Source organism: Podarcis filfolensis (assembly GCF_964270895.1).
Source record: "Podarcis filfolensis genome assembly, chromosome: 4".
NCBI lineage: Eukaryota > Metazoa > Chordata > Lepidosauria > Squamata > Lacertidae > Podarcis > Podarcis filfolensis.
In genome coordinates this window covers 22,802,540-22,822,490 of record NC_139607.1, presented here as the reverse complement: position 1 = coordinate 22,822,490, position 19,951 = coordinate 22,802,540, and the positions used below count along the sequence as shown (strand labels likewise).

The 19,951-nt window shown below is 42.8% G+C and overlaps 2 protein-coding genes across 5 annotated transcripts in view; one reads left to right on the top strand and one right to left on the bottom strand.

Annotated features, from left to right (window-relative positions):
* Positions 1-9,863, top strand: part of FGF14 (fibroblast growth factor 14) — a 293,565-nt gene extending 283,702 nt beyond the window's left edge. For all 4 annotated transcript variants that reach the window (XM_083611070.1, XM_083611072.1, XM_083611071.1 and 1 more), the window contains 2 exons: positions 68-266; positions 5,353-9,863. In XM_083611070.1, the coding sequence (XP_083467196.1) occupies positions 68-266; positions 5,353-5,489 (336 nt within the window). In that variant the 3' untranslated portion in view covers positions 5,490-9,863. The remainder of the gene's footprint in view (positions 1-67; positions 267-5,352) is intronic.
* A 1,985-nt stretch (positions 9,864-11,848) lies between these two features.
* ITGBL1 (integrin subunit beta like 1) overlaps positions 11,849-19,951 on the bottom strand; it is a 136,555-nt gene continuing 128,452 nt past the window's right edge. Inside the window, exon 11 of the mRNA XM_083610793.1 lies at positions 11,849-18,662. Within this exon, the coding sequence (XP_083466919.1) occupies positions 18,571-18,662 (92 nt within the window). The 3' untranslated portion in view covers positions 11,849-18,570. The remainder of the gene's footprint in view (positions 18,663-19,951) is intronic.

Sequence of the window (19,951 nt, the reverse complement as noted above, 5' to 3'; positions counted from 1 at the left end):
GAATGGGGGTGGAGGGAGAGAACACTTGCTGCGATTGTCCTCTTAACATCTTTTCTTTCCCCCGCAGGAACTTTTTACACCAGAATGCAAGTTTAAGGAGTCTGTTTTCGAAAATTATTATGTAATCTACTCATCAATGCTCTACAGACAGCAAGAGTCAGGAAGGGCCTGGTTCTTGGGGCTCAATAAAGAAGGCCAAGTCATGAAAGGAAATAGAGTGAAGAAAACAAAACCAGCAGCGCATTTTCTACCGAAGCCATTGGAAGGTAAGTTTTGCATTGGCATTAGTAGCATATCTTCACTTTTTGTGCAGCACACAGAATGAGTGACTTCAGGGGTACATTTCTATCATTCCCAAGGGTTTCTAAAGATTGCTGGATGACACCTCCCTAGCTCCAAGGAGTATTTTGTATATTGCTTCATTCTGTTTGAAAAGGGCACACATGAAAGGCTTTTTGTGCATGTGGTGATACTTGATCAGGGCTTGAGTGTGGAAAGCCACTTTTGAAAGCACTTTTCCAGCATCTCAAAATGGACTGCGGATGCAGCATGGCTGCTAAAAGACAGGGCTGTGAAGAATGCAATTTTGCCTTTGTCGTAGGCTCAATAGGTGGCCTTTGAGAGAGCCATTCCTCTCCCACCAGCCTCAGTTCCCACCTGCAATATGGGGGTGATAAAAATATCACAAGGCTGTTGAAAGGATTGTTGAGAAAATATATGTAGAGCACTTTGCTTGAAAGTGCATTGTGAAATATAATTCAGAATAAAAATTCAGGGTTCGTGCTTTGTGATAAGTTTTTGTTTAACCAACGAGGGAGATCTGAATCTCAGCATATGCTTTTCTTTATGATGATTTTTTTTAATGAAAATTGGAATGGAAAGTGCTTATAAAAGCTAAGTCAAATGTCCAGACCAGACCATTTATATATCCAAGACTGAACAGAAGATGGAAGATGTCCCAACAAATTTCTCTACCCTCCCACCAAGCTTTTAAAGATGAGGCATGGTACATTGGCTCATGAGACTCTCTCTCCTTGTGGGAATATTGAGATTGCAAGTGCACACTTGTCGGGACAAGTGGGTCTGCTCCCATCTGCAAAGGAAGTCCTGGCTTTAGGTGGCAAGGCTGCACCCTCCTGTTCGGTCTCCCTCTCAGTCACTGCTGCCATCTGTTCACTTCCTTCACCTCAGCTGATCATGCTTTCCCCAGCCTACATGAAAGTTCCCCATTCCGTATGAACGCTGGAGGGGAATTCGGGTGTCCCTGGTCCCTCTTCCAAAGTGACTGACAGGTTGGAAAGGGGACAAGCCCTTTCCTCCATCCCAGGTTCCCACAATTCAGTGCCCCGATTCAAACACACACACACACACACACACACACACACACACACACACACCTGTGTTTCTTCTTCCTCCGTCACATCTTGCCAACCTAAGTCCTATCGCCACCGTACTTCAGGTTTTCATTGTCCCTTTTTGCAACTCATTTAAATCCCTTTTATGTTGATCTTAATCCACACAATATAGTTAAACCATGTTGAAATCTATTCAGCTATCAAAACCCCCTTCAAAGAACCTTGAAAGTTTTGTGTGGGCAAATGTTCTCCGATAGAGATTCCAGACCCTTCACAGAACTACAGTTTAGAGCTCATTTCTTAGGAGTGGTGACTTTCAAACAAGTTTTCAATTGTGCTTATCTATTCCATCTCATTATTGCCATTGCTCCTCAGATTTGTGTGTTCAGACCCAGAGACCTCCCCTCTAAATAAAAACACATTTGACTCAAATTTTAGTTTGGTTTTTGGCAGAATTTAGGCCACAACTTTATTGATTACAGAAAGTGAGTGGTTGCATAGGCTCTGGTTTGATTAGCTTCCTGCACCCTTGCAGGTAGCGCTGACCCAGAGCTCTATCATAGGTCAGCCAAGGGTGAACATCTGAGGTAGGTAGAAAGCCCAGGTACAGGCTATGTCTACTCCCCAGATGCTCCCCTGGACTCAGGCTCGGAGTCCGTGGATTCCTTTAACGGAATACCCTTGGCGAGCCAGTTCTCCCATCCCTATCATCTGAACCAGTGCCTATCCACAACCTTACAAGTTGTGACGATTTGCTACGTGGCAGGCGAAACCCAAATGGCAACAGCTAATCAGCCAAGTGGGGAAAATTCTTGCCGTGCCCCTGTCCCAATGACAGACGGCACACGATGGCATAGCAAGGTCAATCACAAAATGCCCTAAATATAGGGAGAGGTGGGCGGGTGTTCCGATGCACAAGCCAAAAGAGGAAGCTCTGGGTCACGTGCATAGGTATTTATAGGTCTCTCGATCCATTGAGACAGCACCCCATTGGCCAAATTAAACCCAGCAATGAGGGACCTGCCAGTCAGGTGTTGTGGCTGTACAATATACCCACCGACAACAAGAGGGTCAGTCTCCAGGTCTCACTGCAACACGTGCCCTCTTTTAGGGAGAACATGCTTTCTAGAAGATGCTTAAAAATGTGCATTTTTGAAATTAAACAAAATGCTGCACATTTTATGTTATGGCTTGGCCATTGGTTTAAGATAATTGATTATGCTCCTTAAATTTTTCTGAGTTTTAATTTAGTATTTATCTTTGATAACTCTATATCTGTCCTAATACAGTTTGCAATACAGTGGTACCTCGGGTTAAGAACTTAATTTGTTCTGGAGGTCCATTCTTAACCTGGAACTGTTCTTAACCTGAGGTACCACTTTAGCTAATGAGGCCTCCCGCTGCCGCTGCGCCAGCGCCACACCATTTCTGTTCTCATCCTGAAGCAAAGCTCTTAACCCGAGGTACTACTTCCGGGTTAGCGGAGTCTGTAACCTGAAGCGTCTGTAACCCAAGGTACCACTGTAGTCAAAAATAACTAAATAGCAGCATTAAAACAACCACAATCAAATATCATACTGAACTGGTTCTTGTGCCTTTGGGAAAGAAGTATGCAAAAGGAGGTGACAACACAGGCAGGCTTGTCTGCACTACATGCAGCTGATCTTTTCACTTCTCCTTGCCTTTGAAAGCAAGGAGAGGGCCACAAATATGGCATTGCCACCAGTGAGTGCTGTTGCAAATGGTTCACTCTTTTCTTAGTGGGTAGACATTTGGGCTCTGCGTAGAAATGTCACAGATCTACTGCTACCCCTTTCATTTAACGACCTTCTGGCCCCGATTGTTTAGATTTTATTTTTCCCTGTAGGTCTAGTCCAGAATAGGTTATGCCACAATAAAATCAATTTTTGTTCCAAAAGAACAATGTGGCAACTATTCTGGATTTTATTTTCACAAATAGAGAGCAAGTAATGATTTGGAAAATATGAAAACATAAGTTATACTTTCAAAATGACAGGTTGTATAGATGTAATTCCTAAGAGTATGAGGCATTAGGAATGCATGATCCGTATTGTATGCACATTCTTCTGCATAAATCTTAGTGAAGATGAACCATAGTACTATCATACACAAGAAATAGGAATCTGTGCATACTTATTATTTTTGTTATTTGTTAAATGCCTATTCTTTCCGCACACCCTTGCTCTTCCCATATCCTCTCTCAAGTACATAAACTTGCAAGAGCTCAAGTTACTTGCAGGACGGAATGCTGAATGGAAAGAGAGCAGCATGCACTGATCTGTGCCTCTCATGGCCATGTATTTATATTGAGAGGGGTGGGGAGAAGAGGGGTATTGGGTATGAACGATCCTTCCTCACATGTCACAGCACAGGTAAACAGAACTAAGGAGAGTGGTGGTTTCCCACCTCCTTGCTTAGTATACATACATAACTTCTCCATCCTACTTTGGCATTGACAGAGCCAGTGCTTAAGACTTAACACTAACAGCCAGTATGCCTACACCTCTATAGGAAATGCAATGGGCAACAATTTCCCTAGGATTGGGAAGTCTGATATTGTTACAGTCTGTGTTTTCAAAGTAGCACCATCAGTGGGCAGATTTTTCAACTGGGACCCTTAACCAATTATGGTTGGAGGTGCTGGCCTCGCCAATTTAGAACCAGTTATTAGGAAAGCTGGTTTTAAAGCTGGCCCTCCCAGTGTGTTTGTTAATTGCTTAAGGTGAATGGGCCAAGAAAACTATCAGGGTGGTGGTGGTCGCCCTTACACGTGGATATTTAATTAGTCTGCTAGCTGATAGAACATGCATTAGCCTTGTGGAATCACAATAGGGGTGTGACAGCTTCCTGGGACAACTTGGATGGTTCAAATCTGGGAGCAGCATGTGTGGTCTCCAGGCAATTTGGAGTGAGTGTTGTAGAAAGCTAATATATATCAAAACCCAAAAGGGATTCCTCCATCACAGGAGACTAATCAAAATGTCATCATATTATAAGTAGCATAGTTGTCCCTCATTCAGACTGCATCTTGAGACAATTGCCATTCTCTGTTTAAAATGGTCTTAACCCCATCTACATAAATACTTGCTTTACATGTCTTTATGTTGTAAATTTTAAACTCAACCAGCTTCCAATTCCCTTTAACTTTTATACAGTGGTACCTCGGGTTACATACGCTTCAGGTTACACACACCGCTAACCCAGAAATAGTGCTTCAGGTTAAGAACTTTGCTTCAGGATAAGAACAGAAATCGTGCTCCAGCGGTGTGGTGGCAGCAGGAGGAGGCCCCATTAGCTAAAGTGGTGCTTCAGGTTAAGAACAGTTTCAGGTTAAGAATGGACCTCCGGAACGAATTAAGTTCTTAACATGAGGTAACACTGTACATATAATCAGAAAGAACATATGACAACAACAACCATATTTGTACACTGCTCATCTGACTGGGTTACCTCAGCCACTCTGGGCAGTTTCCAACATATATAAAAACATAATAAAACATTGCACATTGAAAAGCTCCCCTAAACAGGGCTGCCTTCAGATGTCTTCTAAACGTTGTATAGTTACACATCTCCTTGACATCTGATGGGAGGGCATTCACAGGGTGGGTGCTACTACAGAAAAGACTCTCTGGCTGGTTCTCTTTAGCTTCACTTCTTGCAGTGAGGGAACCGCCAGAAGGCTCTCGGTGCTGGATCTGTGTCGAGGCTGAACGATGGGGGTGGAGATGCTCCTTCAGGTATACAGGGTCAGGGTTGTTTAGGGCTTTAAAGGTCAACACCAACACTTGGAATTGCGCTCAGAAATGTACTGGAAGCCAGTGTAGGTCTTTCAGAACCAGTGTTATACAAGTGTGTGTGTTTAAACTCCTTTATTATTATTTTTATAAAGCAGCAACTCAGTTAAATGGAGTTTAAGTATTGGGATCTCTCACATTTTACTTACACATCTTGTCTCTTTTTCTTCTCCCATTTGTAGTTGCCATGTATCGAGAACCATCTTTGCATGATGTTGGAGAAACAGTGCCAAAGGCTGGGGTGACTCCAAGTAAAAGCACAAGTGCATCGGCAATAATGAATGGAGGCAAACCAGTTAACAAGAGTAAGACAACATAGCCAGATCCTCATGGGTATTGTGACTTATTGAGCTCTCTTAAGTACGGCTGAGCATTTTATCCTTGCAAGACTGTCTCACTCTGGTGTCTGCGGATCAGCTGGAGGCAAGCAAATGCTTGCTCTTCACTCGTCCCAAACTAGGTTATTGCAAGCGGATAAATCTCAACCCGTAACTCCTCCTACAGCAAAGAAGACACCTGGTTAACCAGCTGAACTCAGACCATGGAATGCCCTACCAGATATGGAATGCCTTTTTAATATCTTTTCTGTGACTGTGACACCTCATGTGAATGACATACTTCACAAGTACACTTGATATCCTGCCTGCTGACAGTTACCCATAACCCCCCTTTTGAGTCCAGGAAACCCATGTGTTTTAAGTTCAATTTTGTAGCACACAAAATAAGTAATTTCTAGATAGATGCTGTAAACCTGTGCTATTATGAATTTTCTCTTCTTCCCCCTTTTTTACAAGGCTGCTCGCTCTGCTGTTTGTGTGACTCCTTTGCAGGGATTGTGTTTCTCTCAGAGTTAAACGTTGCTGGTGGCTTAGTTCTGAAAAGCAATCAGGGAATCAGGGGAGCCTTCGAAACCCTATTCGGAATTATACCTGTCAAGGAATAGGATCATTGTCTCAGAGGTACAAATGGGGATTCGGCGTGAATACTCTCTAGTGTGTTCTTGAGGTTAGCATTACTGAGAAGGGAAAAGCATCAAACATGGCCGGTCAACAATCTCTCGAGGCCAATGTTTGACATCCCCTGCCAGTTTCTTTTTGTGTGTGTGTTTTATACATATCACAGGCTTACTGGTAATGGTAACATTTGCCTTGCCCAGCGAGCAAGACCCACACATTTTTGGGAAAGTGGGTCCAAAGAACTCTGTAGGCCTTGTAGGCCTGAACTAAGGCTCATTTTTCATCTACTAGTCCTCATTATTTGAAAGTTAAAGAAAAAAAATTAAGATGAATGAAAATTGCGCTACCTAAGTCCATTTCGAAACAATAGAACCCTTCCTGTTTTTAATGAATGGAACGTAATCCCATCCTTGTTTTTTTTTGGCTGTAGTCCACTCTCTTACTCAGCAAAGCATGGGCAAGGAAGTTACTGTGTTCTTTTTTGCAGCACCAATGCAAGGGGTAGAATATACTTTAATACTTTCAGTGTTTTAAAAAAAGAGGGAAGTTTTTCAATGGGACATATTTAAAGAGTTCCTTTGTGTTTCTTTCTAAAAAAGCTCAGCATGCAGAGTTTAATGCTCTCTATATAATTTCACCAGTACCACGTTTCCAGTCCAGCTTTTTAAGATAATATATGCCCACCAAATTGCTAGGTTTACGGTGCCTTGCCTTGATCTCAGTATTCTTTCCATTGTACTACATGAACCTAGGAAAATTCTAACACAATTACAAGGCTAAGAACTTTTACCATTTGATTGCTTAATAAAACAAATACTGTTGATATTTCCTGGATATCAGTTTAAGAGTGGGTTGAAGCCAATTGAGAAATGACAAATGGCCAGAAGTCTTAGGAGACATGAGAAAAATGCTGTTAAGACGTTAAGTAAATTGACAAAGAATTCGAAAGTGCTGATTAGAAAACTTGATAAAAGCAGAAGGCATGCTATGGACCAAAATGTACCTCAGTTCTGGAAAACCATGTATTAGACTATTCGGTGTTCATTTTCATGTTTCCCCCCCCCCCATTTCATTTTTTGAGACTGTGTTTTCAGAATGGCTTTTAAAAATTGTTTCACATTTACATAAATTATGATCTGTTGAAATGTTCAGCCTGCTTAGGTAGTCAACTAAATTGAACATTGGTTAACTCTTGACGCTTACAAGATTTTCATAACAGCTTCTATTTTAATAAGCAAACACTTGATATACATCCAAGTAGGTTATGTGATGTTGCTTAAGTAGAAATATACAATGTAAGCATTCAGACCAATTAATTTATGTTTTATTTCCATTTAAGACAAGAGACTGTTTAAGGTTGGTTCTTTTTAACCAGAAGAGTGAAGCACATAAAATGATGCTCAATTTTCCAAGCGCTTAAAAAGACAAAAGAAGAAGAAACTAAAGAGGTGTTTAAAAGCTATGAAAACGGTATGTGTACAAAAATAAACCCTGAGCATCCTTTTACCCTGTGGCTTTCTCAAAACACTCTCTTGTGTTCTCTACCACATAGGGACAAAAAGGACCAACTTCCCCTCCATTAATTGGATGTTCAGGGTGATCAGCAGGTGGTGTGGCCTTCTTATGCAGGTACACTTATGTGCAAGGGCTGTGTAGTAAATACTGAAACTGAAGGTCTCTAAACTATCCATACTTTGCTCTCAAATGTGAAATGTTTTGTGTTATTCTCTAAAGACTCAGTTCCAGCAGTCTGCTGGCTTTCATTCTAAATAGACAATTAAGTTTCTATACTGTGCAACTGGAATTAATACAACACAAAGTTATAAAACAGGAAAGCAAAATAAAAAAGATGTGAAATGCATTCTTTTTGCAAAATTTTGGAATCAGTTTTGTATTGGTGGATGAAGAATGGGAGAGGCAGGTGTTGGGTATACAGTTGACTTTAGCACTGGGAAGTATGAAGATGGTACCCTATCTGGTCAGCTCATGCAACTGATTTTATAAGGCCAGCATAGGAAAAAAAATTCCGCCCCTACTGCATCTTAATCCAGACTGCACTCATCACAGTATAGTCTGTTGGGTCTACCCTGTACTGGCAATTCTTCATCTTTTCATCTATGGAGAAGCTCATGAGACATAATCAAAGTTCTGCAAAATGGGATCAATATCCTTTGAAACACAACAATTTAATTTCCAACATGCAAACTCATGTTGCCAAGCCAACCGGTTGAGAGTGGCTAATATAATGTTAAGGCTGAGTTTATTTTTGTAATGTGAATGGTTGGCGCTGTACTGTAAGTAGAACACACAATGTCACCTTTGGCATTCTCTTCTGTGTCTGGAAGGGTCTTAAACCAGTGGAGAACCTGTTTCAGCACAAAGGAGAGGATTCATTGTTTCTTGTGCTTCAGTTACTCCTTTAGGTTTGTCTCTTGTCTCATCTGCTGCATGGGAAGAGGATGGTAATGATGAACTGCATGTCGTAGGCTATATGTATCAGACCTGTTGGTATGTACTGCTAAACTGACATACATATAAGCAATGAGTTTGTCTGCATTGTACAGTTTGTGTTTATTACCATTTTGTTGTATACACAGATGCAACATATTGAATAAAATATTTGTATGAAGGCATATTAAAAAAACCCCAACATTTGATATTTTACCCCCCCCCCCAAAAAAAAGTTGTGCAAAGTAACATTGCATTGGCAGCAGTATAACAAAACATCATGTATATAGTTTGGCAAAACTCAATTCTCTCTCCTTTGACCATGCCAAAGAAAATTTTAGCTCCTTAATCTATTACCTCTCTTGCTGTTTTCCAGGACAACATGTTGCCATTTTGTTTCCTCTCAAATTAATTTCTGTCAAGCAACACTTGCTTTTCAACTGTCTGTTACTTGCTAAAGAACTGTACCAGTAAACTTGATGGAATCAATTTGTATTTACAGGTCAAATGTGTATACTGCCATGTAAACACCATGTTTGTGTTCCCACATTCTCTCAGTTTGCATGTTTTGTTGTGTTGGCTTTAGCTTCAATCCCCGCAAAGGAGGCAGCATTATCAGCAATGAAGAAATATGGTAATGACAGACCCCAGCCATGTCATGCAGTTCTAATTGCAGAGGGAAATCAGACATTCCTCTGATCCCGAGACCTGCTTGCCCTGATGGATTTCTTGGGCATATTGGGTTTTGCCATTCATGCCAGCAGCTTCTTATGCTGAGAGACATGAGAAAGGCAACCTAGATGGAGGAGCTCTAAGTTCTAAGCATGCATTAGAACTTGCCTACCCCAAACTCATCATTGGAACTGAATATCCGGGTGATGGACTGCAGCAGGATAAAATTGCACCTTTCATCCTTTTAGCAGTTAAAAAAACCACACTTTTACTTTATTCTGCAAAATCTCATCTAAGTCCAAAAAACCCATTCCCTGCTAAAATACTGAATTAAGTACCACCTTTTGTTCTCTCTAGGAAGCATCCACAACACACAGGAGTTCTCACAAGCCCACCAACACTCATACACTCTTATAGGCATCTAATAGGGAGGTAATATATAAAAGTTTGCAACACACTTTAGGATTTTCTGTCCTTGAAGTTACTTTAAAACTGACATAAAGTATTTGTATGAATTTTTTTTCCCCTGCATCAATTTGATTTAACTTCTTTAGAATTATATCGCCCTATAGCAAACTATCAAGGCATTAAAAAAATAAATGACTACTTGCTATAAAGATTTTGCCTGGGATGTGTGTGTATATATTGAGGGGGGCGGGCTCTTCTTCTTACCATATGGGGGAAGGTTTTCACTGCCTTAGTGCCACTATGCTATGGCATTAGGTGATTTGGCTTACATACCTTCTCTTATATTGCACTGAAATGCTTTTCAACTATCTCCTGACAAGACACCAACCATCTATGGATACTTAAATACAATTTATTTTTAGCTATTTAGTTTAAAAATCAAATTCTTGTGATACTTTTCAAACGGAGGTATTTTGCACCCAAATATTTAAGATAAAAAGGTATCAGGAGATGAGACTCTTAATTTGCTTAATTGGTTTGGGGAGAGAGGCTGCTAATTTGACCAGAGCAGCAGTGCAGGAATAGTGGATGCTAAACCCTTTCTTCCCATGCTATCCCTCTAGGCCCCACCCACCTCCAGCTACTTTTTAAGTTATGAAAGAGACAGCAGGAAAGGTCTCCTGCTCTGCATGGTGTTTAGCTCTTAGTCTTTAAACAGACAGCTAGGATATTGACAAATACCATCACTTAGGGTCAAAAGATAATTGGGGCCAATCAGATTATTTTGCTATATTTCTGCTGCATATCCAGAAATTCAGCAAGTGATCATTATTTTCATACTGGCAACCCCCTTGAGTGTGCTAACAACTTGAATACAGCCTGCTTGGGCACATTCCTTCCCTGAAGTGGACCATGGTTGTCCACAAATTATAAGTCACATCCTTTCTGGACCACGTGAAGAGGGCCCTCACAGGAACACACACACCCTCAAACTTTGGAGGTGTGAATTTATAAGACCTGTTTGCACTGGATTGAGACACGTTTCTTGAGTACATACTTGATCTTTCCTGGGGGAATTCTCATGAGAAAAGCATTTGCACTTGCAATGTTCCACCTGCACTTTCAAGTGGCACCATCTCGGAAAGACTGTACCAATAATTTTCCCTGAACATTTTCGTTGGGTTCAAAATTATTGGGTTATAAAACTATACGTTGAATCTTAGATGTCAAGGGAAGTATCAACTGCAGATTGAAGTGGGCAGTATATAAAAGCAACAAGCCAGCTTAGTTTATATTTCTGTAGGTATGCCACTCAATCATATAGCCAATGACAATCCTCATTATGGCACACATAGTGAACAGACTATGCAGGCAAGTGTATGACACCCAAGATGAAATCATACAGCCTAATTAACTGCAGTAAAGTACATTTTCGGAAAAGTGAATGAAAATGGACGCTTACCCCTTCCTCCAGGTAGGTGGCTGTTGCGGATCTTGGTGCTCGATCATGATCCCTGGGATAGCCAAAGCGCACATGGCCAGGTGGCCATTGGGGAATTGCCCTTGCCTCCTGGGGGTTCCCACCAGCTCCTGCACTTTAAATTGGCCAATGAGAGGCCTGCTCTGGGGGGTGTACCTCGCTGGCTGAAAGAGCACTGGCTGCCCAGCTGCCCGAGCAGCCAGCGAGGCATAAAAGCCAGCAGCACCTTCCCTTCTCTTAGGTGAATTGGTTATGCAGGCAAGTGAATGACATCCAAGATGCAATCTTATAGCTTAATTAACTGTAGTAAAGTACATTCTCAGAAAAGTGATCAAAAATTACGACTGTTTTGTTCCCACTGGACAAAGGGCTCCACGAATGAGGCTGAGATGGTATATAGTTATCAGAGGCATTCTTATCTCATTTCTTTCCCCACTTCACTATGCTTCCTCTTAAATCAGAAATGTGCAAAAGTTGGTGAAGAGCAGCAACTGAAGGGGCAAACCACAAAAATGCACAATGTTTTAATAAGATATTGCAACTAGTCTATCCTGAAGTTTTTCCAAGTCATAATTGTTCTTCTTTTAGAGCAATTTTGGTGGGTGGACTCGCTAATTCCTCGAATGTTTACAAAATTCTCCATTGTAGGGAACTCATTTTGATGGATTGCCACTTTGGTTTGTTTGCTCCTGACTGCTAAAGGTCACCCCTTCATTTATTTTATGCATTGCACATTGCACAGCTACAGCCCATGTTATTTCACCGTCTTAAGCAGGGTGGGGTAACAATAACTGCTAGGGGTTAAGAAAAGTTCACTCTCATACTTGTGTGGGATGGGAAAGCTCCTGCTTTTCATGCTACCCTGTAAATGGCTAAGAAGTCTCTGTAATGACATAAAGGATAGCATTAGTAGTCATGATACACATGCAGTATAGTTCTATAGGAAGGCGTGCCAAAGCCCACTGAAACCAAAGGGTTAAGAGTGCCATTTTTTGTTAGTATTATCAGTTATTTGGTTAGTAATATCAGAGTGTTTACATCAGGGGTCGCCAGCCCAGCACCCATGCCATGCCATGATATCCATTCCACTGGTGCCCATGGACAGGGACTCCAGACTGAGCTTTCACAGGGAAAAAGGTTTCTAGCCCTCCTAGAAAGAACATGGGGTAAAACATGCAGGTAACGTCCAAGCAATTTCTGTTAAATGCAAGTGAGTGCGGTATGGCCATTTCCCCTGGTACTGAGGGCTTCCTGTTGCTATTTGATTGCAATAGCCTGTGTATGTGTGCACTCACACACGTGAAAAATTCATATTGTATGATTTCCACAATCAGGACCAGCAGGCCATAGCTGACTTTGCAGCCACTTGCCGGGGGTGGCTGTCTCTCTAATTTTGTGTTATTCCATACTCCACGCGGCATTTTGTTTTACAGCAGCTATTTTGGAACTGGTGTGCCCAACACTCCCGAAAAATTTAAATATGCCCACCCATCCAAAAAGGTTGGCAACCCCCGATTTACATAATCAAGCCTCGCAATCGTTGCTAGCAATGGTAAGAACTATAGCAGTGCAAAGGACAGCCTAAAGGCAGCTACATAGATGTCTAAATACCATTGCAAGTCGGGAACCCAACACATCCTAAGAATTTATACAGCCAGCCTTGACTTCTCTCCTGCCTTTCTAGAAGTTATTTCTACCAGTGGAAACACAATTTCTGCTCTTAGCTACAGTTGACTAACCATAGTGTCAGGATGTTAAAGAAGCAAAAACAGAAGAATGCTGCTGGAGCACATTAGGAACTAATTGGGTTGTTCCTATGTGCACCTACATGCACAATGCATGCATTGCACTGAGAAGGTGGTTAATATGTGAGTTGAAGGTGTGAAGGGAGCAAATGGCCTCTTTGTGTATGCAATTATTTACCAGCCCCCTAGTTCACACCAGTCATCTGATGAAATCAGTTTGTGCAATATAAACTGGTGGTAGGCATAGTTTACATAAGCAGCAAGAAGAAGAAGAAATGTATCCCTCAATATTCCTATCTGCCCATTGATACAGGTCATCTGAATGGAGGTTCTCCTCTTTGAATTTAATGGAGCTGCCATTCAAAAGGAGACAATACACTGGGTTTCAGTTTCCGTACTTCTTATGCTCAAAGTTCAGACTCCCCCCGTTACTGTTCTGCCTCTGTAAGTATTTTAGACCTTGGAGCTAATATATTAAAAGCTAGAGAGAGAGAAAGCACAGTACGGTGTCCAGTTTGATTGGTGGCAAGTTTCCTAGCTCAAGGCCATTTACAGTTTCTACACACATACAAGTAAATGTGGCTGCAATCTGATGGCTCCAACCCTTGCATGGAACTCTGTGTGCAGAATGGGGCCCAACTTACACACAGAGAGCATTTCCTTTTATCAACAAGAGTCAAAATCCAATGCATATGGCTGAATTTTGATCTGGGGCAAACATATCAAAGTTGTCAGTTAGCTTAAAAGGGGCTCAAAATAAATGTTATTCCTAAGTGCCCATTTAGCAATTTGTTATACTGATCAGCATTGACTATGCAATGCTGTCATTCAGCTATAACCAATGTGGCTTAGATCCAGCCACAGGGAAGCCGCAACTATGCCCCATATTAATTGGACTGTGGATGTGCCATCCAGTACCTTTCTACATAAATAAAGCCCAGCATTAGATGGCCATTGCAGTTGCTCTAGGGTCACAAAAATCACATGTCTAAAATATAAACATAGTTTTATAGACGTCTCTAGTCAAAGCAGCAAACCATAATTATGAATTATTGCATCACTGGAATCTTCAGCTAATACTGTATCAATATATTTTTTGGAAGTGCACTATTTGGAGTTTAAAGATGGCATAGAACAGCTCTGAGGAGTATCTGCCTGATTATGCATGCACATAACTCCTGTTTAATAAATTATGCACAGACATTTAGAGGTCACTGAGTACAGGCTCTGATAAGAGGTACGTCGTTTGCTTTTAAAGGAGACAAGAAATGGAATCGCATGAAGGGTTTGCTCTGTGTGTGTGTTGTGGGGGGGAGGGAATTGTTCATACCCAGGTAATACTAGCTTCCTATAAACATCTCACACTTCAGCCATTTCTTTAAGGTAGAGGCTTTCTGTTTAAACAGTACCTGCTCTTTCTACAAAAATAAACAAGTTTTTACAGTAATTAAGAATATATATTTTGCAATGGTCTTTCCTCATTTCTGCATTATGGGTCAACCCAAAAGCTGAATATAGACATCCAAATTGTTGCAACAAAATAATATATTAAACTTTTATATCTGGATACAGAGGTCTCCCCAAACATGTTAGCAAATTTGCTTTTGCCATCCTTTAACACAAAATGTAAGCATTCTTTTTTTAAAAAAGAAAAGAAAAGAAAATGTATGTAATTTTTTTCTCTCTGAGGAACTAAAGGGCTGCCAATTTCTCCATGTACAAAAAGTGATTCTATGTAAATAAAGCAGGGAACTCCCCGAGAGCTGTGCATTTCTTTTTCCATAATTCAATGTGAACTCCACACTGAGCAGCATTTCACCACTAAAAATAAAATTAAAAAATTGTTCCTAAGACTGACCTATTTGTATTTATTGTTCTAAAACCACAATTTCAATTTTCTGTGCTGTCCTGTTCTAAGCGCCTTTGACTCTCTACACAATCACACTGAACAGATGAACTCAGGGCTGGCATCAGGTTTGGGTAGCTGGAGAGGCTGAGGCTGGGCTCCCCAATGATACAGCTGCCCTATATGCCCTGCATTCCCCTTTTCTTTTTTTCTGGCCTAGTGCTCTACCACTAGAAGGCAACTTTGCCCAGGGCCCTGCCAAACCTGGATGAACTGACTTTCCTTTGGCAAACCTTCAGTTTCATTCTTTCTATTTTTAAAATGGCAAGGTTGGGTGAATACTAGGTCTGATTATAGTAGTTAATGCCAGGTGCATGTAACACACATTCCAAAAGTGGTATCAGTTTTCTTTTCAGGGACCAGGCAGCAAGTATTGCTAATGTAACACGACAGGGTTATCTGCAATGAATAGCTAAGCCAGGATAGCCAACAAGATGCCCTCCATTTGCTGTTGGAAAGCAGTTCTGCAGAACTTGTGACTGTTAAGCCAAACAACACCAGCAGAGCAGTCAGGACTGGGTATTAGTCAAAGCTATTTCTGCTGCCTGCCTGGGACTGCTAAGGCAAGGGAGCAGCCACAATATATGGCTGATGTTTGGTCCAATGGGTGATAAACGCTTAAGGCTTGCTGTGCAGTTCAGGGTATATTCATGTGATCAACAGAGCCATGAGACAAAAAGTGATAAGTCTGCTTCTACACAAGACTTGTAATCCACACACTCATGCACCAAGCCACCTAGGGGACAAAGAGGGTCAGGAGGCTTCGCTATAATAGCTCTGCAGCACAAACACATGCTGGGCTTCAAATTTCCCCTTCAGGATTGCAGTTAAGCTTACTAGCAAATATTGCATTCTTGTAATTAAAATCCACTTAGTTACCATTTGGGCAAGTTCTAAGAGCAAGAGGAAATACCCACGAAGCCTGCCTTGGCCATTATCCTCTAGATGGCAAGACACTCATCACAGTAAATTGATTTATTCAGCCTGCAAGAGATCTGATGGGCACACAATGTTCCAGGGCTGTTGAGAGGTTCTCTCAGCTGGGATGGGGAGTCTGCAGCCTGAGTTTACATGGGCATGGAGAGTGTGGAGAGAAGATAATGAGGATGGGAGGGAAACAACTGGAGGGGGCGAGAGCCAAAGCAGATGACAGGATGGAAAGGGGGAAGCCCCATGCGAGTGATCAGACCATGGGCAAGAGTGATCTGACCCCCAGTAGCCCAGGGAGTGGGAAGGACCTGAGAGAGGCAGAGAGAGGCTTTATAAATGCAGTCCCTAACAGAAAATAAAATTCCCAGTCCTTCTTTATGCATTTGGAGTCCACAAGACAGATCGCTTGGGAGCCACAAATCTGTACATACAACTGTCTCCTTGACAAAATCTAAGCTGTGGCTTGGCAAACTTGCACATTCCACACACACACACACACCCCTCCTCCCAAGGCGTCCCTCAGCATCTCAGTGAAGAAATCAAATGGGCAGGCGCATGGCACTGTGCTCTCAGGCTTGCTCCACCTGCTGAAATTAGAGGGACAGATTCCCCATTACAGACTGCTAGGTACATAGCCAAGTGACAAGGGCTGGCACTAAGGCAGTTGCCAAATCAGTTTTGCCCACAAATTATTGCTGCTTCAGTCACTTCCAGCCTCCACCACAACCCTCTCAAACTCAGCTCTTTTTTTCCCAGCCAGAGCACAGTTCCTCAAACAACAACTCCTGGCGCTAGGCCCTGGCATGAACCAACTCCCAAACCAATGACCCTTCTCCTTCCCCCTCACACACGAACCCAACCCTGACATGGCCATGCCATTGCTCCTCCCAGTTTCCCAGAGACGCCGAGGCCTACCCACAGACTGCCCCTTCTTTCTCCTCATTCCAGCTGCTGTAGCAGGAGGTGGTGGGGAAGCACATGGAGGGTATGGAGGGGGCCTCCCCATTGCCCTGGCACCCAGGGACAGTGGCTGCCAGCCTGTGGATGGGAGACATAAGCGAGAGAAGGGTTCGCAGGGCATGCAGGGGGGAGAGAGGGAGGGAGGGAGGAAGGTGCAGGGGGCAGTTCCAGCACCTTTTTTGCATTTAAAAAAATCCTGCTTATACCTAGTGGGAAAAGGGGCTGAATCGCCTTTCACCCTATTTCAGCTATTCAGTTAGTCCTGTGGATCAGCGACCATGAAACAGCAACCAACCTTGAGGTCACCCCTACTAGTAAGTTTCCCTGTGTGAAGGAAGTGCTTTTTGTTCTCTGGCTTACCATATCCCTGGCACACCACTGCCTTTTTTCTTTCCAGGTCCCTGATGGCATTGATGAGTGAGAAGAGCCAAATCAAGGCCTATACAGCGGTACCTCGGGTTACATACGCTTCAGGTTACATACGCTTCAGGTTACAGACTCCGCTAACCCAGAAATATTGCCTCAGGTTAAGAACTTTGCTTCAGGATGCGAACAGAAATTGTGCTCCGGCGGCATGGCGGCAGGAGGCCCCATTAGCTAAAGTGGTGCTTCAAGTTAAGAACAGTTTCAGGTTAAGAACAGACCTCCGGAACGAATTAAGTACGTAACGCGAGGTACCACTGTATATGTACTGCTGAATTACTTTTACTAATTCATTTCTGCTTGGTCAGCGAGGCTTTATGATTCATTCACACAGTCCTAGACACTTGGGGTGTTCTACACAACAGCGGCACATCTGATTGCCAATAAAAAGATTACTTAAAAATACGCATTTTGGCAAACATCTGCATTGTTCCAGTCCTGCTTGGTGCTCCTGGTAGTCTCTGTTTTCCTCCTCCTCCTCCACCTCCTCCTTCACTCTCACAGACTTTGGCCTAATTTAACCACACTACCATCAACTCCAGCTGGCTGCAGCAACACCTCTGATTTTGTTCACGGGTGTCCCCAGAGTCATGGGTGTCCCCAAAGGACGTGCAGTGACATCCTTAGCTGTGTGATGCGGCTCATAGCAGCCAGTAAAATTGTGAGCAGTGGGGGCAAATGATGGAAAGAAAGGGGGGAGGGGAAGGGAAAACAGCACTGGTTAACAGAACTGAAACAATGCAAACGTGCTTTCAACATGGACCTAAAATCACTGGTGTAGGAAGTTATTTTCTGGCACTTTTTAAAATCAAACAAGGTAAGTAGTTTCAGCTCACCCTTTAAAAAAAAAGCAAAACCTTCATGGAGGGAGAAATTTCCTCATGTGCCTCCTTTCCATTCCATCTCTTCCCTACACTTACTAGAGACCTGTGGAAAGGGGTGGTGAGTAGGGTGACACAAAGCAGAGAGGGTGTTTGTAGCTGAGTGAGTGAGTGTGTGTCTATGTGTGCAAGAGGGAAAAAGGCCAGGATCAAAGGGACCTCCCCCTCTAATTTGGAATTTTTACATATTTCTGCAGCAGCGTTTTCATGCAGATAGTTCTTATTACACAATGAAGCTGGAATTCAGTAGCCCAACTACATTATATAATGTGTCTTGTCTGTGCAATTTCCAGCGAAGATTATTTGTGGCACTCTAACAGGCTGTACTGTGTTCTTCTGTGATATTGGAGGGGCCCTACCCTATTCCCACTGACTGCACCGAGAGCAGGATCAAAACCTGGTGTCGTTTATTGGATTCCCCCCGCCCCCATGCACACACACCTGGAAATATGCTGCTGTGCTCACTTATATCTAGTGGTGGATTTACTTGTCTTAAGGTTTGTCTTGCATTTAAGTATTCTAGCAGCCTAAGTTAAAATAAACAAGCACCAGACCCAAAAATCCTTCAGTCTTCAGTGTTCCGTGGCAGCATTAGGAGTATTCTGTCCCAAGCCAGATTTCGCAAGCATTTCCAGTCCAACCTTCCCAGCACTCACAGTTTCCACAGCTACATATACCATTTCCTGGAACAAAACAACACAGGCTATAATTATCCATAATTGAAATGTACTTCATTAAACATGTGTTGCTCTGCAAACGTCGCAAACCATCAAACAGCTTTATTTCCCCCTGTACATATTTTCTCTTGCTGGACAGAACTCGCTTTGCAATTTGATTAAGTCGTCACCAAAAAAAAAAGGCCGCTAAACAGTTTGCCATCAAGAAGACACTGAAGGTTACAATTAAACCATCAGAGTTTACAGCCAGCTGCCTCTGTGCTGCTTAGCTCTAGTCTTTGTGCTGCAGTTCAAGGTACAAAAGAAAATGGGCATCTTCATCTTTTGATCCTCTGGAGACACTTTAGCTATGCTTTATCCAAATCCAGATCCCTTTCCTTGCATGCTTCTTTCAAGGCAACCAAGTGTGTATAATATTAGGGCATTGGCAGAATTCAGGACTCAAAGCTCAGGTATGGGATGGAGTAAAGGTAAAGGGACCCCTGACCATTAGGTCCAGTCGTGACCGACTCTGGGGTTGTGGCACTCATCTCGCTTTTTTGGCCAAGGGAGCCGGCGTTTGTCCGCAGACAGCTTCTGGGTCATGACTAAGCCGCTTCTGGCGAACCAGAGCAGCGCACGGAGACGCTGTTTACCTTCCCGCCGGAGCGGTACCTATTTATCTACTTGCACTTTGACGTGCTTTCAAACTGCTAGGTTGGCAGGACCAAGGACCGAGCAACGGGAGCTCACCCCGTCGCGGGGATTCGAACCGCCGACCTTCTGATCGGCAAGTCCTAGGCTCTGTGGTTTAACCCACAGCGCCACCCGCGTCCTTTTGGGATAGAGTGCTTGCCCCCAAACTCATGCTTGCCATTCACAGACCTAATTCATGCTCCTGAACACTGTCTCCTTCCTCTGCACCAGTGAACAACCTGTGAACTATGCTTTAGCTGCCATCTTACAGAAACATTTGTGTCCAATTTGCTACCAACTACCTAGGGTGGCCATGTGTCCAACTCAGGGCTTCTCTCTCTCTCTCTCTCTCTCTCTCTCTCTCTCTCTCTCTCTCTCTCTCTCTCTGCTGCCTGTGGCAGCCATTTTGTGCTGACGCCTGCAGTGCTTTTATCAACACCTCATTTTTTTCTCTACCAAAAAATGAACTGGTCCTACTTGACATTTGAAGACATCCTCTATTTAGAGGTCAGTCCAGCAAAGAACTGTAAGAAAGGGGAGCAGAACTATTAGCACCTGGAGCAGGTCATCTGGTTGCAGAGTTCCCTGCTATATGTTTTTAAACAATAATACCTGGAAGT